The 25,644-nt window shown below is 34.9% G+C and overlaps 1 protein-coding gene across 1 annotated transcript in view; it reads right to left on the reverse strand.

Moving 5' to 3' along the window:
* Positions 1–25,644, reverse strand: part of MPP7 (membrane palmitoylated protein 7) — a 221,545-nt gene that overhangs the window by 157,905 nt on the left and 37,996 nt on the right. The window contains exon 2 of the mRNA XM_015598746.2: positions 2,976–3,131. Within this exon, the coding sequence (XP_015454232.1) occupies positions 2,976–3,012 (37 nt within the window). The 5' untranslated portion in view covers positions 3,013–3,131. The remainder of the gene's footprint in view (positions 1–2,975; positions 3,132–25,644) is intronic.

Raw genomic sequence — 25,644 nt, forward strand, 5'->3', positions numbered from 1 at the left:
GGGGGTGAGAGAGAGACAGAGAGAGGTAGAGAGAGAGAGAGAGAGATACACATACATACACACACACACACATATACACACACAATGGAATATCACTCGGCTGTTAAAAAAAAAAAAGATTAAAAACTGCCATTTGTAACATGAATGGTTCTTGAGATAATCATGCTAAGCGAAATAAGTCAGATAGAAAAAGTCAAGAACCACATGATTTCACTCATATGTAGAATATAAAACTGAAAGCAACAAACGAACAAGTCGAACAAACGAACAAAAATTCATGGACACAGACAACGGTTTAGTGGTCACCAGAGGGAAGGAAGGACGGAGGAAGGTAGAGAAGGGTAAAGGGGGTCAAATATATGGTAATGGAAGGAGATTTGACTTTAGGTGGTAAAAACACAATGCAATATATACAGATGATGTATTACACAATTGTACACTTAAAACCTATGTAATTTTATTAACCAACCTCACCCCAATAAACTTAATTTTTAAAAAAAGTATTTTTCCACATTGAGTATTGTGTGCATTGTAGCTGCTGTTAGTCGGGTACTGTTTTCCTGCCACATGATGGATCATCTGTTCGTCAGTGATGCTCACTAACTCTGTTCCCCTGGAGACCTGATAAAGAAACAACAGCAACAACGTTGCTAAGCAACACTGCTTACGGTACACGTGACCCCTGACTGGTAAATAGTACCTGGTCTACAATGAACTGTAAGGGAACCGTAGTAAGCATCTGATCGGTATACCATACTTTGAGACTTCCCTTCATACAGTGACTCTTGAAACAGGCATGTCTCCTCTGCCTGACTCAAAACTTGCTGGGACATACAGGTCAAAAAATATCACAAAGCCAAGTGTGAGTCACATAGGCATTTTAGATTTAAGCCAAGTGAGCCAGCTATGTGTGGAAAAGTCTTTTTCAAATTCTAAATAGCCTACACTATTTTTTATGACTGACACCTAAACTGCCTTATAAACTATAAATACTCCATTTTTAATCATTCCCCAGGTTAGATGTAAGCAACACTGTTTTGCATCCAATTAAATTAAGGCATTTTTTGATGAAAACCAAGGCATAAACTTAAATTCATTACACAACTGCAGTAAATTTATGATTCAAATAAATTTTATCTATAATTTCCCAAACCACTATGGAAAGTTAACTCATTCATTTTATATAGTACAACACAGTGTGGGACTATATAAAAACTAAAAAGAAGAAAAGTTTTTCCAAGGAGCTGGCTTCCAACTTAATGCCTTGATAAAAAAGATTTTTATGTAATTTAAAAATCAAAATTACTTCCTAAGAAAAACTAATCCTCAGTGTAAATCATAGTTAAAAAAAATCATTCTTGATGGATAAAGATGAGACAAAACTTGCCAAAATGTAAGCGTGAGTATGCTTTAAATAGCAAAGAGTGGTATTTGTAATACTGCAAATGAAAATGCCAATGGTAACACAATACAACACAAAATCAAATCTGTGATTCCACTTTTTAAAACTCATGATGCCAGTGACTATCTAGTGTGAGACAGCTATGTCAGCTACTTAAGAAAGGTATTAACAGAACCAAATTCAGTATGGTCAGTGCAACACACAGAACTTCCTCTTTAATCATACTCTATGCCACCGCTTCTCTTGAAGGATCTTAAAAAGGAATGGTGTAGCTCCCCAAACCCACTCACATTCTGTTTTACTAGTCCTAGGATCCAGGAATGTGCATTTTTTAAAGTGCTGATTCTGGGGAACCCAAGAATAGGACTTCAGAGGGGCAGCAACTATGCCCACCTCACTTCCTGAATCCGGTCAGAAGACGTGGGTTTCACACACACATACGTGCTTTTTTGGAAATCTTTATTCTAAGTGTCGCTAAGTCTTACAATGAATGATAAGGTGAAATACATCTGTTTTCACTGAATTCCTTAATAACGTGTATCAACTTCAGAATAGTTTTGACCCCTGGTGACAGGAAGAAAGAAAGTGAAAGAATGAGGTAGAGATAATGCTTTATTTCTTAAAGAAGAAAAAAAGTGAAAAGTCTGAGGCAAGTATGGCACAAAGTTCCTATCTGTCATGAAATCTGAGTGAAGGTTCGCGTGAGCATCGCGGCACAGTAGGCCCCCTTGCCCGTGGTTTCAGTTTCCACTGTCAACAACGGCCTGAAAATATTAAATGAAAAATTCCAAAAATAAGCAATTCGTTAAGTTTTAAATGGCGCACCATTCTGAGTGGTGATAAAATCTCAGGCCATCCCGCTCCATCCCGCCTGGGACATGACTCCTCCCTCTATCCAGCATCTCTAGATGCTCCCTGCCCATTAGTCACTGAGTAGCCACCTGTCATCAGATTGATCATCACAGTCTTGCAGTGCTGGTGTTCAAGTCACCCTTATTTTACTTAACAATGCTACATTCATATATAACTTTTATTACAGCATATTGTTATAATTTAATTGTTCTATTTTGTTATTATTGTTGTTCGTCTCTTACCATGCCTGATTTGTAAATTAAACTTTACCATAGGTATGTATGTACAGGAAAGAACACAGTACATATAGGATTTGGTACCATCTGTGGTTTCAGGCATCCACTGAGAGACTTGGAATGTGTCCCCCACAGGTAAGGGGGAACTACTGCGTTTGCCACGCTTTTCTGTATGTTTAAAATACGTACTATTTCTTAAAGAAATCTAAATGCATGACATTATTCATAACATTATTCCAAAAGGCCCAACAGTACAAGAGCATCAATCAGCACAAGCCGCCACTACCTGGAGGAAGCAGCTGTCAATCAATGCCCTTCCTTAACTTCTATCACAGAAGAGTGCATTGATTTTATACCCCTCCTATTGGTTACAGAAAAAACAAGCATGACCTGTTTGCACCTGTTTAAAGCAGTGTTGTTTTTCACTGTGAACAAGAAGATTTAAGTAAGAATGAAAGAAAAGTGCCCTTCCTGGGGTCACATACCTGTGTCACTACCAGATCCCGTTGACAAAGCTGGCATGATGCAGGCTGCAGTCTGGACACCGCACTCCAAACACTCTGCTCAGAAAAGCCGCAGGGAATTCCAGCTCAACGGCCTGCAGCCACTCTGTCAACCAAGTATTATCACACAGGCCGTTTCTACAAAGAAAAGGCACATTTTAAACATGATAATAAGGAAGACTGCTAAATTACAATATTCTGTAACTAATTCTTATTCCAACACACTCCAGAGAGATCGTAATTCTTCAGAATTTTTTCTACATACTACATGTAAATATTAAGTGTGAAAGTTTTTAATTTTGATGTGATGTTTCTAATTAAAAACATGAAAGCTCTTCATGGATGTTTCAAGGCTTCCTTAAAGATTTTTACCATTGGTTTGAGGACTGTTGAATGCATAGATGGAGAATTTAAAGAAGATTTGTAAGCCAACGTCATTCTAAAATTCCCCTATTATAATTCTAAGTCATATTTCTAATGTAGAACAGAGACTCTATAAATTGTTAACTTATGACTAATTGTAATTTTAAAAAATAGCTCATCCTAACATGACAACTTCAAAGCTCTCTAACTGAAAACTGTTAATAACCTTGAAATACTAGAAATGAAGCAAGATGCTATTATAGATCTCAGTGTCAATAATCTAAATGAAACCTAACAATCCAAGCTAATATACAAAAGTAAATTCTTTTAGTAAAAACTAAGTTTTGATGTATTTTGGAAAAGAGCAGAAAAAAAATTTTTTTTTCGATGACTATTTTAACTAACAATCATCCCAAAATAAGCAAGAAGGGTACTTCTGTAGAGTAGCTAAAAGCAAGAGACTCTAGAGTTTGGCCTAATCTCAATTCCTGCTAGCTCTGTGATCTGGAACAAGTTATTTAATCTTATTAAGCTTTAATCTCTTTATATGCAAATGGAGATAACAATTTAGAATTGTCTGATAATTAAATACACTAAGGCGTACAACACAGCTTTTGGCACATGGCAGGCAAACAATAAATGTTGGCTGTTAAGAATGGAGTTGTTTAATTCAGGTAATGAGATTATAAAATGCAAACATAAAAGAAAGTAGCAAGATTAAAATTTATACTGGCCTGACACCTACAAGGCCATGTGGTTTAAATTTGGACCACTGCTGCCTAATAACGGAAAATACACTACATTTATATTTTTTAGAAATCAGAAGAACCACACAATGTGTTTAAGTTTGTTTTTAATGCATTTTCCCTAGTCCTCTATAAAGCAAATTCAGTAATTTAAAAGCGTATTTTAACATACATTAACAAGAAAAACAGATATTGTAAACACTTGAAAAACTGCCTCGATTCGATTATTAAAGTCTTTAAATCCATGATTCATATTACAGAAGAAAAATGGGCTTGCCAAATTTCACTTGAAAAAGTCCAAATTGTAAGATTCTATTAAAGCCTTCTAAATTAGCTTTTTAATTATCAAAGTGAATGTTAGTATGAAAAAATTCACCATCAGATAGACTGTCTAAGATAGTCTATCTGGTGCAATGTCTTGAATTTTGTATTATTACAAAGGTAGACAAAGTTCAAGTAGAAATCCACACAGAGAGGAGTGTTAATTAAAAATATGAGAGCAGTCATTTTAAGCACCAAATGAAAATATAAACCACTACGCTAAAAAATAAAAATAAGAGAAAAAGACAAAGCAAAGTTTCATTAATGGTCATCTCTGAAGTTGTTTTCCCCAATAATTTAAAAAGGCAACTTTGCTTTGCTTTTATAAATTATTCTAACAATCAGGATTCAGATTCAACTACATAAAAGTGCTCCTAAATTCATACACAAAGAAATTCAAAAATAGACCACACATAATTTAAAAAGAAACAGTCAATAAATAGACTTTTATATGGCTGCTGAAAAAAATAGAGGAGGAATTTGTAAAGTATGTACACATTTCTACCATTAGGACAATAGATATGTACGTATGTGGGTAGGTAGTTATTATATGTGTGTATGGAATTTAAACTTTTTATTCCATGAGAAAAATCATAATAATTTGCATGGTATATAGACTAACTACAGAACTATACATACCATGCAAACTCCCATTTTCTACAAACTTAAAAAAGCTACAGTGTTTCACTTTTATAAACCATAGACACCATATGAGCAAACTTATGCTAATATCACCCTATTAATACTAGGACAACCTTACATTCCACATTACAACATTTCTGAGTTGATATTGCTACCATATATACATACATACATATATGCCATACATGAAAGGCCTTAGCATTTCTCATTTTTTATTTCATAATGAACACTCAGGTTAAATTTTTCCAAAGTCATATTATTTAAGAAGTATATGGTACAAAGTAATTATCTTCTCAGAACAAATATATTAATAAGAAATAAGAGGTTTGATAAAATCCCAACCACTAAAATGCTCAATATTTTGTGGAACGAAGCAGGGTTTAACTTTCAAACTGAACTAAATTTTTGTAGTAATCATGTTATTTTCTTTGGCTAAATTTATTGAAAATGCTTTGGAATTTGTCAGAATCCCGCCATAATTATTACTGACTGTTGTATGGAATCGATTTACTACAACACAAAAATACCAGCTGTTACAGTATGTCCTGAGAGGGATTACCGAATATTCTTAAATTGAAGTTCAATACATCTTTCTATAAAAAAGAGAGAGCCCCAAATGCCAGGAACATAACAGTGGTATCAAATGCACCTGAAGCATTTACAATACCCAATAGAACTATTACAACCATCCTTTAAAAAGGCTTATTTTTGAAATTTCATTATTCCAGTTGTACCTTGCTTCTATATATCACACTGTATCAGGTTCATTTGGCATCTATCATGTGGAAACACTGAAATATGTGAAGGTCTACGAGCTTACAATGTCCAATTTCTACCAGCCCCGGATAACCCTTAGGGCTCCCGCGGCACTTGTGACATCTAGTGGTCAATCGCATAAATGCAAGTGTTTGTAGCAAAGTGAGTTTTCAATAAAGAATTGTCTTAATTGCAGCCAGTGAAATAGCCATCTGCAAAAAAAAATGTATATACACACTATTAAAGAAACGCACACTCTTCTTGTGTGTCTCCTCTACTCCCAATACTCACTTCCATACTACTTCACTTCTGATGCCAGATGTGGTCTTCACACATCAAACAATTCTACAACATCAGCGAGTGCCCTACAATTTAATCTAATTCCAACACAATCCCACAGGTTAAAGGCTCAATCCTACAGGACTTCCCCTCCACCTTCACATGTCAATCGAAAGTCCAGGGTGTCACCTGTGCTTCTGATCAATTAACTATAAATCAGAGGTTCCCACAACTCCCTCCCAGGCTTTGATTAATATGCTAGAGCAGCTCAAAGGACTCAGGAAAATATTTACTTACAAGATTATTGGTTTATTATAAAAGAACGCACTCAGGTACAGACGGATAGAAGAGATATATAGGGCAAGGTATGTGGAAAGGGGCACGAAGCTTTCATGTCCTCTCCCCACACCGCCACATGTTCACAAACCCAGCAGCCCTCTGAACTCTGTCCTTTTGGATTTCTATGGAGACTTCTTTATACAGACATAATTGAGTAAATCACCAGCCATTAGTGACTGACTCAACCTCCAACCTGTCTCCACCGGGAGTAGGACTGCAAGTTTCAACCCTCTGCTCAAGGTGGATCCCCTGGCAACCAGCCTGCAGTCTTACAGGCTTTCCAAAAGCCACCTCACTAACATAAACTCAGGTGTGACTGAACGAGCCACCTTTATCACTCTTGACACTTAGGTAATTCCAAAGATTTTAGGAGCTCTGTGAGGAAAGGAAAAAAAAAAAAAGAGGAAGACCAAATATATATTTCTCATTATAAATCAATTATTTATATTACGCACACCCATAAAATTAATGCAGATGAACAAAAAAGAAAGTACTGGACGCCATTTCCGAAGAGATTTCCCCTCAAGTTAGGGGAAGTATTCAAGAATATTCAAATTTTTAATTGTCATCACAAGTATTTAATGATCATATGAACATTCTATCATTTCCGGCAACCATGACTATACCCAGATCCAACCGTAGATTACTTCTCCATAGACAAATACTCTAAAGTGACACTTTCAAAAACTAACAGAGCACTAGAATAACACAAACAAGAGTAAACCTTTATAAATCTAATATAAAAAAATTTTTAAAGCTCAATTTTTGCAAATCTAACATCAAAGATTTTTAAAAAGCTAAAAAGATTCACTGGTTATATTAGCAAATGCAAGCAGCAAACTGGTATCTGTTAACATTCAAACCTTCATAAATGATAACAGTAAGAAAATAAAGGAGGCAACATATAGCTAAGTGGCATAAATCTGCTTATTTAAAATGGTATTTATACCAGCATTTCTGAAAGTGTGGTCTGCAGACCCCAGTAGACTCCAAAACCTTCTGAGAGAGGTGCACGAGGTCAAATTATTTTCATAAAAATATTTTAATACTTTAATAGTAATTAATGTATTAGTTACATTAATTAATATTAATTATATCAATATTTTAAGAATATATTAATTTTCATTTTTTATAAAAATCAAAATATTATGTGCCTTTCGCATTGCATCCACATTTGCACCAATGATAAAAAGCTATGGTGGGCAAAACCGCTGGTACCAAATTGAAATCATTCCTCCCTTAAAAAAAAAAAAAGGAAAAAAGTTCACTAATGAAGCAGTAAAAATTAATCATTAACTGACAAGTATCCATCTTTTTAATATTCTGTGTGATGAAATGGGAAGTCACAGAGAAAGTGCTGCTACAGTAAATGAAGTAATGGCTGGCTTCAAGAAAAGCACTTGTGAGGGTTTCTGTAAACTGAAAGTCATTTTTTCATGTAACGCCATTTTTACTTGAAACCAGTAACTGAAAGACAAATTATTCAGGCTATTCGGATTAATCAGGCTTGAGTATTTGGTAAACATTTTCTTGCAAATTAAAAGAGTGAGTCTGGGACTTCAAAGAAAACTGACAGCATGTGTTGCTGATGTTAAAACAAACTTTCAAGCAAAACCCAGAATTTTAGAAAACTTGCATCCATTAGAGGCTGTCCTCACTTTGTAAGGTACAGTGTTAACCGAGAAATGCAAATATGCTGGAAACCAGTCGCCACTTTGCATAGCTCCACTGGCCTCCCAAAGGATCTTCAGAGAAGTCAGTAGCGATATTAATAAATGTGATTCCTTTTATACTGTGTCAACATGTGGACAGTAAACCAGTATTTTCAAAACTATCAATGCATATTAGAAAATTATGCATGAATAAAAGATTCAAAGTACAAGCTAGACTGATGTATTTTAAAGCTTCAATATGATAAATTTATTGAAATTTTCAGATTCCAATTGCAACTCCCTTTAAGAAACAATCATGCAACAAGTTTTGGTGTTGCATCAAAAAATACCTACGATTCATTAAAATAGTCTTCCCTTTTCCAACTACAGATCTGTGTGAGGCTTGACTTCTTTCGTATCCTTCAACCACAACATATAGCAACAAACTGAAAGAATAAACAGATAGGAGAATATAACTGTCTTCTATTAAGCCAAGCGTTACAGAAAATCCATGTTTTGGGGAAAAAGTTATTTTTCATAAAAATATTATTTATGTTAACATGTAACAAGTTTAATAGTATATTTAAAGGAATTGAAACTTTTTTAATTTCCCAGTTTTAATTTCTAATATCAATATAATCCTCAAAATTCTTTGGAGTATTCAATAATGTCCAGAGATCCGACTCCAAAAGCTGAAAACTACAATTCTATGCCAAGGGTGGGAAAACATTTTCTGCAAAAGGCAGATAATGAACGTTTCAGGCTCTGTGGTCCACATGGTCTCTGTCTCAATGCAGACAATACAAAAATGAGTGGGCATGACTGTGCTCCCCTAACGCTTTATTTCCAGACACAGGTAAAGGATGAGATGTGCTCACCACCATTACTCCTTATCTACTCGTGACTTCAGGATGTAAAACTAGCATGCTTCCCAGTAATATTTCTATTGGTTATTATTTAAATATTCAAAGACAGTAAGTTAAAATGTTTTCTATTTTTTATTATGCAGGAATGTATGCAAAATAGTAGATATGTAATTTAAACTATGTAGTTCCTAATAATAAACAAAATCACATTTCAATTTTGTCTAGTCCAAGAATCAGAATCTGTCACTATACATGGAAAATCAAAAATATGCTTACGACTGGCAACCCATTAGGACATTTTATGTAAAAAGATATGCTTTATACAACCGAAAACACACATGAAAAAATCCTAGATTTCAAGCAAAAGGGAAAAATTATGAATGATGAAAACATCCCACATTTTACAAACTCAGCAAGGTTCAGTTATTATGTAATACAAAAGTCACATATCTCCTTTCCATTTGTGGAAAATACCAAAGCCACAGAAAAAAATATCCCATTGAAAAAATCCTATAAAACTTTAAAGACTTAAAAGAGGAAACGAGAGAAATGGCGCTTTATAATGCCCAGACTAACACACCCAGGGTTTAAGGCTGCTAGGCAAGTCCACCAGGAGCCCGGAGCTCTCGCCCAAAAGCGGCCCCGTGGCCAGGAGCGTGTGACGGCCTGCCCTGGTCAGGGCTCTCGGTGGGACAGCACACGCTGCCACAGTCACTCACTCACTTGCTCCTTGTCTGGAAGCACAGGTGTAATGAATGAACTAGCACTCACAGGCAATGGCCTCATCTCAGACTACCCCAACCATCTACCACAACTAGTGCACCAGGACCCCGGTATTTTTTCTCAGACAGTCCTCGTATGAAACCAGCAGTGTTTCTAGTGCTGGGCACCTCTGTCATCTTTTCACAGTAGGATGTTTCTTCTCTGACGATGGCCTTTTTTTTCCTTATATTTATTTTCTAACACCCACTACTAAAAAGTGTTGGATATTCTTCAAGATTACACCATTAACCATCAATGAACCACTTTTTTTTTTTTTACTGTATATTTCCTCTAATTGTTGGGGGCAGGGGAGAATAATAACTTTATTATACTTTTCTTGACTAATTCTTAATTTCAGATCCATCCCAGCATTCCACCAGCATTCTCTTAAGTCCTCTCTATTGGAAAAAACAATCTTGTAGCCATTTTTTATAATTAAGATACATCGATGTAATTTTATGTGTCTGTTGGGCTTACTTATGCACTCCCCCACCCCCACTAGATTTCCTTGAGTATGGAACCCTATCATCATACGTCCCTAAACTGCGTAACAGCCCTATTCAGAAGTACTTCTATATGTGGCCAACTCCAGTCTTCCAAAAGCTCTCCTTTCCTTCAAGGTCAGAGTAACCTCATTATTTTACTTATGGGGAGACAGCACTGCCTAATAAAAAAAAGCACAGATTTTGAAATGAGACAGACCAGCTCTGCCTCACTGACTTGGCAAACTTGGCCAGGCTGTTTAATGAAATGAGACTAAATGCAATGACAGAAGTAAAACACCTAACCTAGAGTAGCCAATCGACAGATGACAGCTTTTATTAACACTTTTCAACCTCATTTTCATCACTCTATTTCTCACTTCCTCTAATCTAGCAAACTTTTAAGAGGTCCTGTAATGAAAAGAATACAGGCTTTGCTGGGAGACAGACCAGTTTCTTGTTTCTACTGCTTACTATATGCACAACGTACAGGGTATAAGACCTTGGGAAACCAAATAAAATAATTTAAAATATATATGTATTATATATATGTATATATAATACACACACACACACACACACATATATATAAATGTTAGTGACGGACAACACTGAGTACACACAATTTCTCAGACTCAACATGCATTATTTCATTTAATTCTCATGATGATCCTATAATGTAAGCACCATTATCATCATCTTAACAGATGAGGAAACTCGATTTTAAGCAACTTGCCCTAAAGCCCACAGTTTGAAAGAATGCTAAGGTCAGCACGTAAGAAGCTAATGCCTACATTGGTGACCACACTACACAATGCTACCTCTTAACTCTATCATTTAACCTTTCACATTCAGTTTTCCCAGCTGTCAAATGGAATTAATATCTATGAATCATTTACTTGTTTTTAACGGCTAAATCAAACTACACATCTAAAGCACTGGGAACACAACAGATGCTCAAATCTTAGCTCCCCTTAATATCCCTGTTTTATTTGATCCTCTTTATTTACAAATAAGAAAACTGCCCATTTCGTATCCATATCCTCTAGCTTGCTCTGCAGTCACCTGATAGAGTGCCTTCTTTCATAGACCCAAAAACTTAGGTTGGTTTGGAAAAAAATATTTCAGCCTTCAATCCACTGATTTCAGACACTTAGAACTAGACCACATCTACAAAGTCATACCTTTATAATAGGCACAGATATTTCCAAAACCTATGGTCACACCTTGCAAGGTGTCCAAGGATACTGCTCCTCTATGTTCTATACAATTATAGTAAATTATGTCAGGAGCTCAAGAACATAATTCTAACTCTACTGAATCACTGTGAACGAAATGCCACCATAGCATTAACCATAAATCATAGTTAGCAATTTCAAAATTTCATGAGAAGCCTAAAAATAAATCATCCAACACAGCAAGTCTTATTAAACTATGGATCCCTCCCTTTACAAATTAACATGTATAAAAATAGAATAAGTATTTATTAAAGAGTTAAATTTATTAAATTTTAACAGAGTTAACAAAGGTATAGACCTTTAGCAATAAAGCCTCTCATGGAATGAAACTAGAAATCAAAAACAGAAAGATAAAAATCCACAAATGTGTGAAAAGTAAGCAACATACTCCTAAACAACCAATGAGCCAAAGTGGAAATCACAATATTTTAAATTAGAAAATATTTTGAGACATATGAAAATGAAAAAATACAACATATCAAATCTTATGAGATGCAGTGAAGCTGTGAACACTTACATTAAAAAAGAAGAAAAATCTAAAATCGATTCAACTTTACAACTTAAGGAACTGGAAAAGAACAAAGTTAGAAGAGGAAGGAAATAATAAAGATTAGAGCAGAGATAAATGTAATAGAGAACAGAAAAAAAGTTAAGGAAACTAAGAGTTAGTTTTTCCAAAAGACCGACAAAATTGACAAAGCTTTAGCTAGACAAAGAAAAAAAAAAGACTCAAATAACTAAAATCAGAAATGAAAAAAAGAGACATTACAACTGATGTCACAAAAATAACAAAGATTACAACAGACTATTAACAATTTTATACCAATAACTTGGATAACCCAGAATAAATGGATAAATCCTAGAAACACACAAGACAGAATCATGACAAAATTTAAAAATCTAAGAAGACTAATAACTAATAAGGAAATTAAAACAGTAATCAAAAAATTCCCAGCAAAATAAAGCTCAGATGGCTTCACTGGATAATTCTACTGAACATTTAAAAAACTAACACCAAACCTCCTCAAATTTTTCCCCAAAATCAAAGAGTAGGTAATACTACTAAGCTCCTTCTATGAGGCTAGCATTACCCTTATGCCAAAGCCAAACAAAAAGACCATAAGAAAACTGTAGACCAACATCCCTGATAAATATTAATTCAAAAATCATCAAAATATACTATCAAACCAAATTCAACAGCACATTAAAAGGATTATGTACCATTACCAAGTGGGATTTATCCCTGGAATGCATGGATGGTTCAACATGTGAAAGTCGATCAATGTGATGTACCACACTAGCCAAATAAAAACGAAACCAAGTGATCATCTCAATTCATTAAAAAAAAGCATCTGACTAAATTCAATATCTTTCATGATTAAAACAATAAACTAAGAATAGAAGGAAATTATCTTAACATAATAAAGGCCATATATGAAAAGCCCACAGCTAGCATTATACTCAATGGTAAAAGACTGAAAGCTTTTCCTCTAAGATGAGGAACACAGCAATAATGCCCACTCTTGCCATTTCTATTCAATGCACTAGAAGTCATAGCTAATGCAATTAGGCAAGAAAGAGAAATAAAAAGTATCCAAACTGGGAAGAAAGAAGTAAAATAATCTCTGTTCACAGATGACATTACATGATCTTCTATGTAGAAAACCCTAAAGATATGACACCAATAAAAGTTATTAGGACACTAAACCAATTCTGCAAAATAGCGGGATACAAAAATCAACACACAAAAATCAATTAAGTTTCTATACTTAAACAATGAATAATCCAAAAAGGAAATTAAGGAAACAATCACATGCACAATCACATGCACAATAACATCAGAAAGAATAGGCACTTGGGAATACATTCAACCAAGGAGGTGAAAGACCTATATACTGAAAAACTATAAAACACTGCTGAAATTTTAAAAGACACAAATAAATAAAAATATACCCTGTATTCACAAACTGAAAGATTTAAAATTGTGAAAATATCCCTACTACCCAAAGCAATCTACAGATGCAATGCAATCCTTGTCAAAAATCTCAGGGACATTTTTTGCAGAAATAGAAAAACTACCCTACAATTTATATAAAATCTCAAGGGACCCTGAAAATCTAAAACGACCTTAAAAATAAAGAAAAAGGCTGGAGGCCTTGCGCTCTGATTTCAAAACACATTACAAAGCTACAGTAATCAAAACAGTGTGATTTTGCATAAAAACAAACAGACCAATGGTACAGAAAAGTGAGCCCAAGGAAAAAACCCTCAGGCACATGGTCAAATGATCTTCAACCAAGATGCCAAAACTACTCAATGAGGACAGTCTCTTCAACAATTGGTATGGGAAAAACTGGCTATCCACATGCAAAAGAACTATGTTGGACCCTTACCATACACCGTACACAAAAATTAATACAAAATAGACTTAAACGTAGGACCTAAAACTGTAAAACTCCTAAAAGAAAACATAAGGGAAAGCTTCATGACACTATTTGGTCATAATTTCTTGAATATGACACCAAAAGCACAGGACACAGAAGTAAAAATAGACAAATGGGACTATATAAAACTTAAAATCTGCAAAACGAAGGAAACAACGTAAAAAGACAACCTAAAGAAGGGATATTTTCAAATCACATATCTTATAAGGGGTTAATATCTAGAATACATGAGTTCCTACAACTTGACAACAAAAAATGAATACAAAATGAAGAAACGACTTAATGAGACATTTCTCAAAAAAACACATGCCAACAAGCATATGAAAAGATTCTCAATATCATTAATCATTAGAAAAAGTATAAATCTAAATGAGATATCATCTCACACCCATTATGATGGTTTAGTATCCATATAACAGAAAATAACAACTGCTGGTGAGGATGTGGAGAAACTGGAACCCTGTGCAGTGTTGGTGAAAATTTACAACAGTGCAGCCACTCTGGAAAACAGTACAGAGGTTCCTCAAAAAATTAAGAACAGAATTACCATATAACTCCACAGCAATTCCACTTCTGGGAATAATTCCAAAAGAATTGAAAGCAGGGTCTCTAAGATATATCTGCAAATCCATGTTCATTGCAGCATTATTCACAATAACCAAGAGGTAAAAGCAAATCAAATGCTCAAACAGATGAATAAACAAAATGTGGTGTGTGTATGTATGTGTGTGTATATTATATGTATGTATATATGTGTGTATATGGAATATTATTCACCTTCAAAAAGAAGGAAACCCTGTCGCACCCTACAGCATGGATGAACTTGGACACATTATGCTAAGTGAAGTAAGCCAGACACAAAAAAAATACTGTGTGATTCCACTTACATGAGGTACCTGAAAAAAAATACTGTGTGATTCCACTTACATGAGGAACCTAAAGTAACCAAACTCATAGAGACAGAAAACAGAATGGTTGTTGCCAGGGACTAAGGGAGGGAGAAATGAGAAGTTGTTTATTGGCTACAGAGTTCTGGAGACCTGTTGCATGGCAATGTGAATATACTTAAGACTACTGAATTTCAAATGGTTAATATGGTACATTTTATGTCATGTGCTTTTTACCACAATGAATTTAAATGAGTGCAAACACTTGAAGACAAACTAAGGAAGAAATAAAATTACTCAAATTGCCAGAATAGTTGCCCAATAATCCAGAGATTATCATCAGAGACAGGAAAGTTTAATTCTAGCAACAGGCAAACTGGTTTAAGCAACAGTTGCAAATAGAAGCCAGTCTTCATAGGAGGGTGTGTATAGCTGTCTTGGAACTCAAGTATGAGACACACAAATCACTATTGTATTTAGACTCACAAATAAACATTTTGTAAGAGGGGAAGTACTAATACCAGCAAATTATGCTATGAATTTGGGATATAATAAATGGTTTTAACCATTACTACCAATTATGAATGACAACCCATTGTTAAACCAAAGAATATAACGTGGTGGATTTAATAATACTCATTTATTTTGGAAATTTTCGATTTGTGGTTAGACAATGTTGCTACCCAACAAAATTTCTGTTGTTGGAATCATTTGCTACTGAAGCACAACCGAGACCACCTCGACTGACACAATGATCATTTGCAAAAGTCAATGTATAATTTTTAAATACTATAAATCACTTACTCTAAGTATTTACAGTGTTATTTACTAGGTACGAATTAATATTGTGTGGTTCAACACAATAATTCCTAAAAACATAGCTTGCTAAAAACATCTGCAATGAATCTGGATATTTATAAACATGACTTCATGTATTCATTGACTAGACAACAGAAATCATGCAAATTGTCCAATTTTGTCAGTTTCTCAGGCCCTACAACATACCTAGCAAGAAATAAGCTTTCAAAAATCAATTCTCATTTGTATAATGTTAATTATATCACAATGCCAAAGTTAATTGTATTTTCTCATTAAGGACAGCACTAAAGAGGTAAACTAAACACAATACACAATGGTTGTTAATGAATATTTACATATATATTTTTAAAGCTATCACAGATAGTGATAAAAGAAAATATGCAACCTAAAAGCACTGTTCATTTATGGCACAAACAACTTTACACTGTTAGGTTTTCATCCATGGCTGTCTGTCTTTACACTCTAAGGGGAAAGCCTCACTTTTTTGCATGGGAGCTTGTGTTTATGTTGCCTAGATTCTAACATACTCATCTACTTTAATGATTTCAAAAGCTGAAATCAAAAGGGAATAAGCCCCTTAAAGAACAATTCAAGACCTAATGTTATATTATACATAAAAATAGTGAATCCTATATTAACTAAAAGAAAATCAGCCCTTCATGTATTAAATAGTAAAGAATCTCATATTTGAAGTCACTTAAGGGCAACTTTAAGAGTGTTTCATTGATCACATACCTTTAATGTTATTTTCTTCAACTATGCCAACACTTAAACTTCATTAATATTAACTGCCAAAAGCTATTGACTATACTTTGAAATTTTTAATTTGCATATCCTAGCTCTGAGAAGTATTTTTGTTCCCCGACTGAAACAAATGAATGGAAAAGGGAAAAGTTAACATTTCCAAAGTTTCATGTGAAGATGGAACAAAAATTAAGTTGCCAAGGAAAGTAACATGCCAGTCATCGTTCAAAAACCATGAGAAACGTTTATACAAAAGAACGTTTCACAGAACTTTGCAAAGCCTTTTAGTGTACTTTTAGATACAATGTCTTATACTAACACACTCTGGAAAGATGCAATATGATAAAGAGAAACTCCCTCTATGATTAACTAATTTTTGTCAAGAAATCTTAGGGTTAGAGGAGGAATCTGACTTAAAAAAAAAAAAAAAACAGCGTATGCAGGAAAGGAAAAAAATTAAAGACCATATGGAAGCCAGCTGTAAGTCACTTCATATTCATACATTCTTGAGAGAAGACAGGCCCACACAAGAAATGGCAAATGACGCACACTGCACATCAACACAGCTAAAGTGGTTCAAGTTTCACAGGTCTTTCCTCAACTGGCATCTTAATAGAGTCCCTTGGCCTCCCTTTCTAAAATCTCCACACACCTTCACTCTCAATGTTTCTTTTTAGTGCTTAGCATAATCTAATATGCGACATACGTATCATTTATCTTGTGTACTATCTTTCCTACTCGAATATAAGTCACTGAAGGGCAGGGACTTTTGTCTGTGTTGCTCACTGTTGGAATTCTTACTGTCTTAGAATAGTGTTTGCCATAATAACAAGCAGCTCCATCCGTATCTGTTGAATGAACGAATGAATGAACAAACACTGGAATCTCTACCAATTTTAGCTATGATATTATACAAGATAGTTTATGCCTCTGTCTACCCCCTTCCTAGTTCTCCTGCCCAAAAGAGGAAGAGTTGCTCATCTCATTGATCTTAATGTAAAATACTTATTAGACCAAACGTACACTAAACAAATTTCCTCCTAATTAAAGATATTAAAAGGTCAGCATCTACATCCAGGGCCTGTTGGCATTTCTGGCTTCCTGCTCTCCCCATCACCACCCTCCACTCCTCTGGTAAGTAGATCATACTAGTGCCAGTTCACTTGCCTGCTACTCACTCTCTCCATCACCCATGGGTTGGATCATACTTGTGCTAGTTGTATACTTGTTTTTTTTGTTTTAATTTATTTATTTGATGACATTGGTTAATGAAATCCAGTAAGTTTCACCTCTACATTTTAACAGCAAGGCATATATATATTTACATTGTGTTCACCTCCCATAGTTAGATTTCTTTCTGTCACCTCATATTTGACTCCCTTTACGCCATCTATCAACTTCCTGCCCCCTGGTAACCACTATTATATTGTCCATGTCCATAAGTCTCTGTTTGTCCTGTTCATCTGTTGCTTTTAGGTTTATACCTATCATGTGGTTTTCAACTTTTTCAGTCTGGCTTATTTCGCTTAGCATGATTATTCAAGGTCCATCTATGTTGTCACAAATGGCAGTATTTCATCTCTTCTTATGGCTGAGTACTATTCTTATATATGTACCACAGCTTCTTTATCCAATCATCTACTGTAGGACACTTGGGTTGCTTCCATGGCCTGGCCACTGTGAATAACGCTGCCATGAACATCAGTGTGCAAATATCTTTTCGGATATGAGTTTTCAAGTATTTGAGGGTAAATACTCAGTAGAGGGCTTGCTGGATCATATGGTAGATCAATTCTTAGTTTTGTGAGGAACTTCCATACTGTTTTCCACAGTGGCTGTAACAGTTTGCAGCCCCATCAGCAGTGCATGAGGGTTCCTTTTTCTCCACATTCTCTCCAACATTTGTTATTACTTGTACTGTTGATTATGGCTATTCTAACAGGTATGAGATGGTATCTCATTGTAGTTTTGATTTACATTTCCCTAATAGCTAGCGATGTTGAGTATCTTTTCGTATATTTGTTGGCCATTCGTATATCCTCTAGGGAGAAGTGTCTGTTCAGGTCCTCTGCCCATTTTTTGATCGGATCATTTGTTTTTTTTGTTGTTGTTATTGAGTTGTATGAGTTCTTTGTATATTTTGGATATTAGACCCTTATCAGAGGCGGTGCTTGCAAATATATTTTCCCATTCGGATGGTCATCTCTTTACCTTGTTGACAGTTTCTTTTGCTGTGCAGAAGCTTTTTAGTTTGATATAGTCCCATTCATTTACTTTAGCTTTTGCTTCCCTTGCCTTTGAGGTCAAATTCATAAAATTCTCTTTAAGTCCGAGGTCTTTGAGTTTAGTTCTTATGTTTTCTTCAATGCATTTTGTTTCAGGTCTTATATTCAGGTCTTTAATCCATTTTGAGTTAGTTTTGGTGCACACCTGCTTTCTCACACAAACTCCTGCCAATTTGGGCCTTTAGCATGATCCAAAGGCCTGGCCCTTCTTCCTCCTTTTGGCAGAAAGCTGGCCAGCTCCTCTGTAATCACCTGTCTCCCTTCCAGTGAAGAAGCCCACTGCCTCAGCCAGGAACCCTATTTTCTTCAACTATTGTGTGTATTTGACTTTTTTTTTTTTCTGGTTAAAAACCTATTCTACGTTTTTTAAAGTTTCTATTTAAAATGTAATAGCATTTACCATATATCTATCTCTGGAAAGTCTCAGAGGAGAGGAGGAAAATACTGTGTAACCACAAATTAATAACAGTAAACCAAGCCTTTGTGTTTTTGTGTATTCTCTTACTGGATATAAAAGAAACCATTATGTTTACCCCTCTCCCCTGAATCCTAACTTTCCTAATTTTATCTCCCCGAATGTTTCTCCCCAGGTGTCCTTATTTTGTAGAGATGCTTGCTGAGGTAATTAAGGAGGGAGAGCAATTATATCTATAATTTACTCTAAAACACTTCAGTAGATTGGTAGGTAAGTAGGTAGGTAGGAAGCATATACAGCAAATGTTACCAATTGTTGGGTCTAAAGTGGGCATATGGGTATTTACTGTACTGTTCTACTTTTTTTTTTAGTTTTAAAAAAGAACTTCCAGGTCTCCCAGCCTCTCCTACCTCAGAGCTATGTGTCTCTCTAGGATCCTAATCAGCCCACTTAGCAAATGCAGTGACCCTCAAATTGGTCTGTCCCCACCTCCAAGCCCTCCTGCACAGTATTGTCTTTCTAAGTTAAATGATTGCATTACTACTTTAAACAAAGTTATCAGATGACTCAACAGCACTCTCATGGTAAAGTTAAAATATCTTAAAATCGCACATGCCCTCCATCCTCTCCAGTTTCTTTCATAGCAAAACTCACAGCACATTCTCCTCAAATTTTCTATAACAGTACCTGCAGATCTCTGAAAACACCATATTATTTTATACCTGTATATTTGCTCACTCTAGTTCCTCTACCTGCTTCAAAGATGGGCTTAACTGCATGTCTGTCACCACATTGCCTAATAAGAAGCAGTGTGAACAAAAAGGTCCATCATATATGAGTGACGAGAAAGTCTCAATTATACATTGATACATTCTCTTAATCATACCCGGATATTACTATTCAGCAATTCCTTTAAAAATCAGCAGGGGGTGCCATAATTTCATTTTTTAAAAAAGAAAATTAAAGTCATGCTAACAAAAGCAAGTTTCATAACTTCAGATGGAAGTGTTAAAAGGTCTAAAAAAATTGTTCCCAGTTTAATTGCTATATATCATTGTATAAGTTTAAAGTGTACAGCATAATGGTTTGACTTTCATATGTTGTGAAATGATTACTGCTATAAATTTAAATAGCATCCATTATCTCATAAAGATACAATAAAAAAAGAAAAAAGAAAAATATACATAGAGTTAACTATTGTCATCATGCTATATATGACATCCCAATACTTGTGTATCCTGTAACTGGAAGACTGTCCCTTTTAAGCACCTTTCTCTTATTCCCCTTCTCCACCCCCAATCCCCCTGGCCTGCTAACCACATATCTGGTGGCTTTTTCCATGAGTTTGGGGTTTTTTTAATTAATATATATTTTTAATAAATCAGGAATTTGAAGATGAAAATAAACACCTATTATCAACTTAAAGTTTTTAATTAAAAAAAAAAACACATGCACTACACCTCAAATTCTAGATGAGATTTATATCATCAGAACCAACCATGTAACTTATAGGAATTTACTCTTAAATATAACCGAACAAGCATGCAAGAATAGGTCAATTGAAGTAGATAAAATAAACTGGGAAAAGTTCAATTTTTTTTAATGACAGCATCTTCGTTGCAGAGTTACTACTTCACTCGTAACACCAACATGGACCTGACTCTAATGCACAAGTGTCTTGACTTGGCATACCCCCTCCAACACACGAGGCCTCTATCCCCATCACCTCCTTATCAAACTTTGGCAATCTGTTTCACTTTTGGACTTCTGGTCTATGCTTTTCTAAGCTAGTTTCTAGACCATTTTTTGTTTTGGTTTCACAATTCCAAAAAGATATTGACGACTAACCGTGACTACCTTTTAGACAGGATAAAAGATCTCGAACTTTCTGACACTTTGAAAATTAATCTCTATCTTTTATGACTTAATTTATATATTGCTCGTAATTATCAATACTGATTGAACTCCTATGAACTGTGCAGCACTATACCAGGCTGTTACAGAAAATGCCACTTAGATTTGATCATCTGAAAATCAATTGCAGTTCCAAAATTCTGAACCCATGAGTCTAGATTTTAGTCTGTGGTTTTACTCATTAATTTCAGGGGCTCAGGTAAACTAGGGCATGTCACACCCCGAGTATTCTGAAGCAAGGCATTCCCTATATAAACTGTATTCACTGTGAGCACTTATCCTTATCTGAAAGGAAAGAGAGATGAGGTTGAAAAAGGACGGAATCACCAGAGTACCTAGGAATGTATTAAACTTGCTGTGAGATATTAAAAATCAGATGTTACTTGAGCATGGGTCATAAAACCAAGAAGCTGGCATCAACTCTCATGCATTTAGTCTCCCATCAAGATCTTCCATGTCTAGATAATCTACTAACAATCACTATTTTCTTCAATGGGCAAAAATGCAACAAATATGTCTATATCTAATTTTAAACAAAAGCTGTAAAAGGTCATGAGATAAGTTTTTTTTCCAAATTGGCAAAATCATCTCTTAATAGTGGAAACTTAATAGACACTTTGGACTATTTAAAATTTGAACCTATTTAGGAAACATTAAAAAGTGAATAATCTCCTAATAATAAAAGTTTCCGCTTCTGACGTATATGTCCATGTCGAGCTGAAACTCCCACTCGCCCAATAGTTGCAAGTTTATTCTGTGTTTCCTAAAAGAGTCTTTTCTCATTTGCATTTCTTTAAAGAGTAAAAAAATTTTTTTTGACTTTTGGTAAAAATAAACTGGAAAGGGGGACATACTCAAATGCCAAATGTAGCTGCCAAACATGGACGGGGGAGTCTAAGAGTAAGATTTGGGTCCAAGAGCAGGATTTTTACGGTTTTGACGGTTGCTGGGAAAGCTCATGAGGTTAGCCAGATAAATGTAAAAGAGAAGGGGGCCTATGACAGACAAATATTCTGACTCCTCTGCAGCCAAAGAGACTGGGCCAGACTGCTACCACTGTCTCAACATCAAGGACACCTGTAAAATATCATCCTGTAGAAACAAAGCTGACTAATATTTTTCCTTACCATGTAGTAGGCCTGTTGTAAAAATTACAGTGAAAAGTCCTTCCTTAATTTTTGCAACAGTTACACAGAGTGAACCAAGGAATTATGTCTACTTGATTGCCAGAGGCATCGCCTCCTCAGTATTAAAAAGAAATACTTTTGCTGTGTATCCACTCCTGTGTGAATTATCTTCAATTGCCTTATAATCTCCTTGAATTTAAAAAAAAACAAAAACAAAAAACAAAAAAAAAGTGACAATGTCTCAAAAAAGTTCTTTTTATTCCCTCCTAAATCACTTGAGACCATTTCTAAAACCATTAATTTCACAAAGTAACCAAGATACCTAGGAGAAAAATCATAGCTGTATAAATTCTGAAAATCCTGCTAAACATGTCTTGTAGTTCAAGGGCTGTGTTTCTTTGCCCTAATCCCTGAAGAGTAAATTGCTATGGAAAGGAAAGAGAGAAGAAAAGAGACCAATAAAATAAAAGCTTACCGTTTGGAAAGCAATAACATTATTGCAACAAACGTTTAAGTGAGGAGGGAGACTACCTAAAACCATCTGGCTTCTGCTCTTAAGTACCAATTCTGCCAGGCTATGGCAAATAAAACTAATAAGTCAGTGCTGAATCATCCTGAGTTAATAATTTGACCTTAATTTCAAGGATTCCTAGATTTACTATACCCTAAATAGTAAATAAAAAGAAAGACCAGAGATAATTACTTAAAACTTACCCAGTGGAATTATCCTGAGTGGAAATTGTAAGTATTACACAGAGAACCAACCACAACACAGATTTTTCTCAAAATGAAAACTTGGGTAGATTATCTTTAACTGAGTGATTCTGGGGCCTACACTCTAGACAGGTCTCCCAATCATTAGGCTAGGAATGGGTGAGAGGAAAAATAAGGTGAAACTTGCCATCTTACTCATCTGCAGTGAAGTGCTGGCTGTAAATCAAGATGGCCTGCCCAACCACACAAACAACCTAATGACAAACTAAGGGAGAGCTACTGAATTTATGCAATAAGGAAATATGCACAAAATTCAGGAAAGAACTATTGAGGCCTCACCTATAATTGCTATGTACTGTGCCTGTGAAAATGATGATAATAATAATAATGGGGGCAGGGCCAGTCCAGCAAGAATCTACAATTAAATAATAAACATGAATTTGCTGTAAAATGAAAACTAAAAAGTATGTTTAACATTTCTCCCTTTATTAAATCTCTTTTTTTTAAATTATTTTAAGTATTCTCTAAATTTGCATACCCATTCTAATCCAATGCAAAGCTACTTTGAAAAAATGCATAGAAATGAGATAGGGACTCATTTTTTACCTCTACAAATGTATGATTAAAAAACTTTATCCTAGTCGATTTTTACAACCTAACAAAATTCTATCATAGAGCTCAATGGACCAGAGCATCCTGATCAGAGAAATACAGAATGCTCTCTTATTTGTGGGTTAAACAACTAGGAATACTTCTAGTAGCCATTACCTGTATCCTAAAAAGTTTGTAGAGACGCACTGGGAGCAAAAGAGAAGAGAGAAGAGATAGTAAACACCACATTCAAGAACAGGCATTTTACTTCTTTTAGGATTCATGAAATATCACTCATATCTATAAGTTATTCTTTGGAGCCCATGGAAGACCATGAAAACGTCACTCTCTGGAGAGTCTCGCATGTTGGGTTTTTCTTTGCTCTGATCAGAACCAAACCTCACTAAAGTCAACAGGACACTAAACGGTGAAAAGGGAGATTTTGGAAGACGGAGGAACTGGGAGAAGAGTATCTCCAAACAGGGTGAAATGAGGGCACTGGTGGCTCACATGGCAAGAATGTGAGGTGAAGGACTGAGGGGAGTCGCCAGAGAGGAATTAAGGAGGAAGAAGCTACCCTAAAATGGCGTCCTTGTGACAAACCTCTACAGATACCACAGCTAAACCATCAGGACTACAGCAGGTCCTTAAATTACTTCGTTTCGTTCAATGTTTTGTTATAACATTGATAAGATGCCCTGGGAACTTAACTCTCGTTTATATCAATTAGCCAATGGTAAAACTGGTTTTGTTACACATCATTTCACTTAAAGTCATAGAACCTATCGAAGACATTAAGTGAGGACTTCACTGTCTTCCAGACTATTTCTGCCAACTCCAAATGCCCATAAGCCTCCCAAGTTTTTAGTTATCTTTAAAAGAAAAGCCTACTAAAGATTCCAAAAATAGACAAACGCACCACAGAGAAATATTCCTGAGCTAAGATTCTACTCCTACGAATTTTCACTATAGATAATTCACACGTGTACAAGTATATTTGCACAAGAAAACTTACTGAGCATCACTAGTAACAAAAAAAAAAAAAAAAGAAAAGAAAAGAAATTAATGACCTAAAATGTCTAAATAGGCAATGGTTTAAAAAAATAAATGAATAGCAGAAGAGAGAGGGGGGTTAAGATATAAAATGGGACTAAATTTTAGACTTTTTTGTATTTTTTTTAAATTTTACAATTAAGTACTTATTCAAGTCTTAAATAATTACTTAACAATTAAAAACAGAAAAATCATATGTACTACACAGCAATATTTTAAAATTCAAATGGCAACCACAGCCCACAATTTCACCATGGATCTTAAGGCCTATTTAATCTATCACTATACTATGTGTATATAAATAAGTATCTGTATGTCTACCCTCCCATTAAGGTATAAATTCCTTAAGAACAAGATAAATAATAAATAATAAGTTATGTTTCACAGAGATGCTCATTAAGTATATGCTGAGTGAATAAAGGAACAAATACACATGTGACCAAAGGCTACATGAGTACCACTTGGCTAAAGTCATGATGGAAAGTTCTCTTAGCTAAGTCAGCTAGACTAATGGAGAGGATAAAGTTGGTTCTCAGAAACTGTATACAATTTTCAGAAGTTCCACAATGCTTTAGATGATTCTAGGTTTCCTAGATCAAATCTGTCCCTCACCAAGACTACCCACAACAGATTACAAACCAAGTGACAGCACTGGAAACTTGACTCCACAATGTTAAAAAGCAGCAAATACAGTTCAAGTTTCATTTCATGGCACGGATTAGAAATAATATTTTGTTTATCTGGTTCCTGGAAGGAAAGACTGCGCTTGGTGAAATGAATCAATTACATTTACCTCATATTACACAATTATGATTAGGAAACTGAAATATAATGTATTAGAGAAGATACTAAATACAGAATTTATATAAAACTCCTAAGAAAACTCAGATTTTTTTCATGAGAAATATAAGCTTGTTTCCATGATCATAAGCTTTTTTATAGCCAGTCGATGCTTATAAAGACTACATACTGACCAAAACAGATGATCTCTTCAAGTTTCTGATGGATCACCCCCATTGACAATTAACTTTGTTCACAAAGCTACTCGAAATTTTTAAGTCATTTTTACATTCAAAAAATTTAATAGAATTTCATATTTCCTATTCTTTTAATAATAAATGCATTTTGTGATAATGTGAATAGACTTTAAATCCAATCAAATTTTTTCATATCAAGTCGTTTAAAATAATGTTTTCCAAAGGCAAAACTATA

Source organism: Pteropus alecto, unplaced genomic scaffold, assembly GCF_000325575.1.
Source record: "Pteropus alecto unplaced genomic scaffold, ASM32557v1 scaffold269, whole genome shotgun sequence".
In the NCBI taxonomy this organism is placed as follows: domain Eukaryota; kingdom Metazoa; phylum Chordata; class Mammalia; order Chiroptera; family Pteropodidae; genus Pteropus; species Pteropus alecto.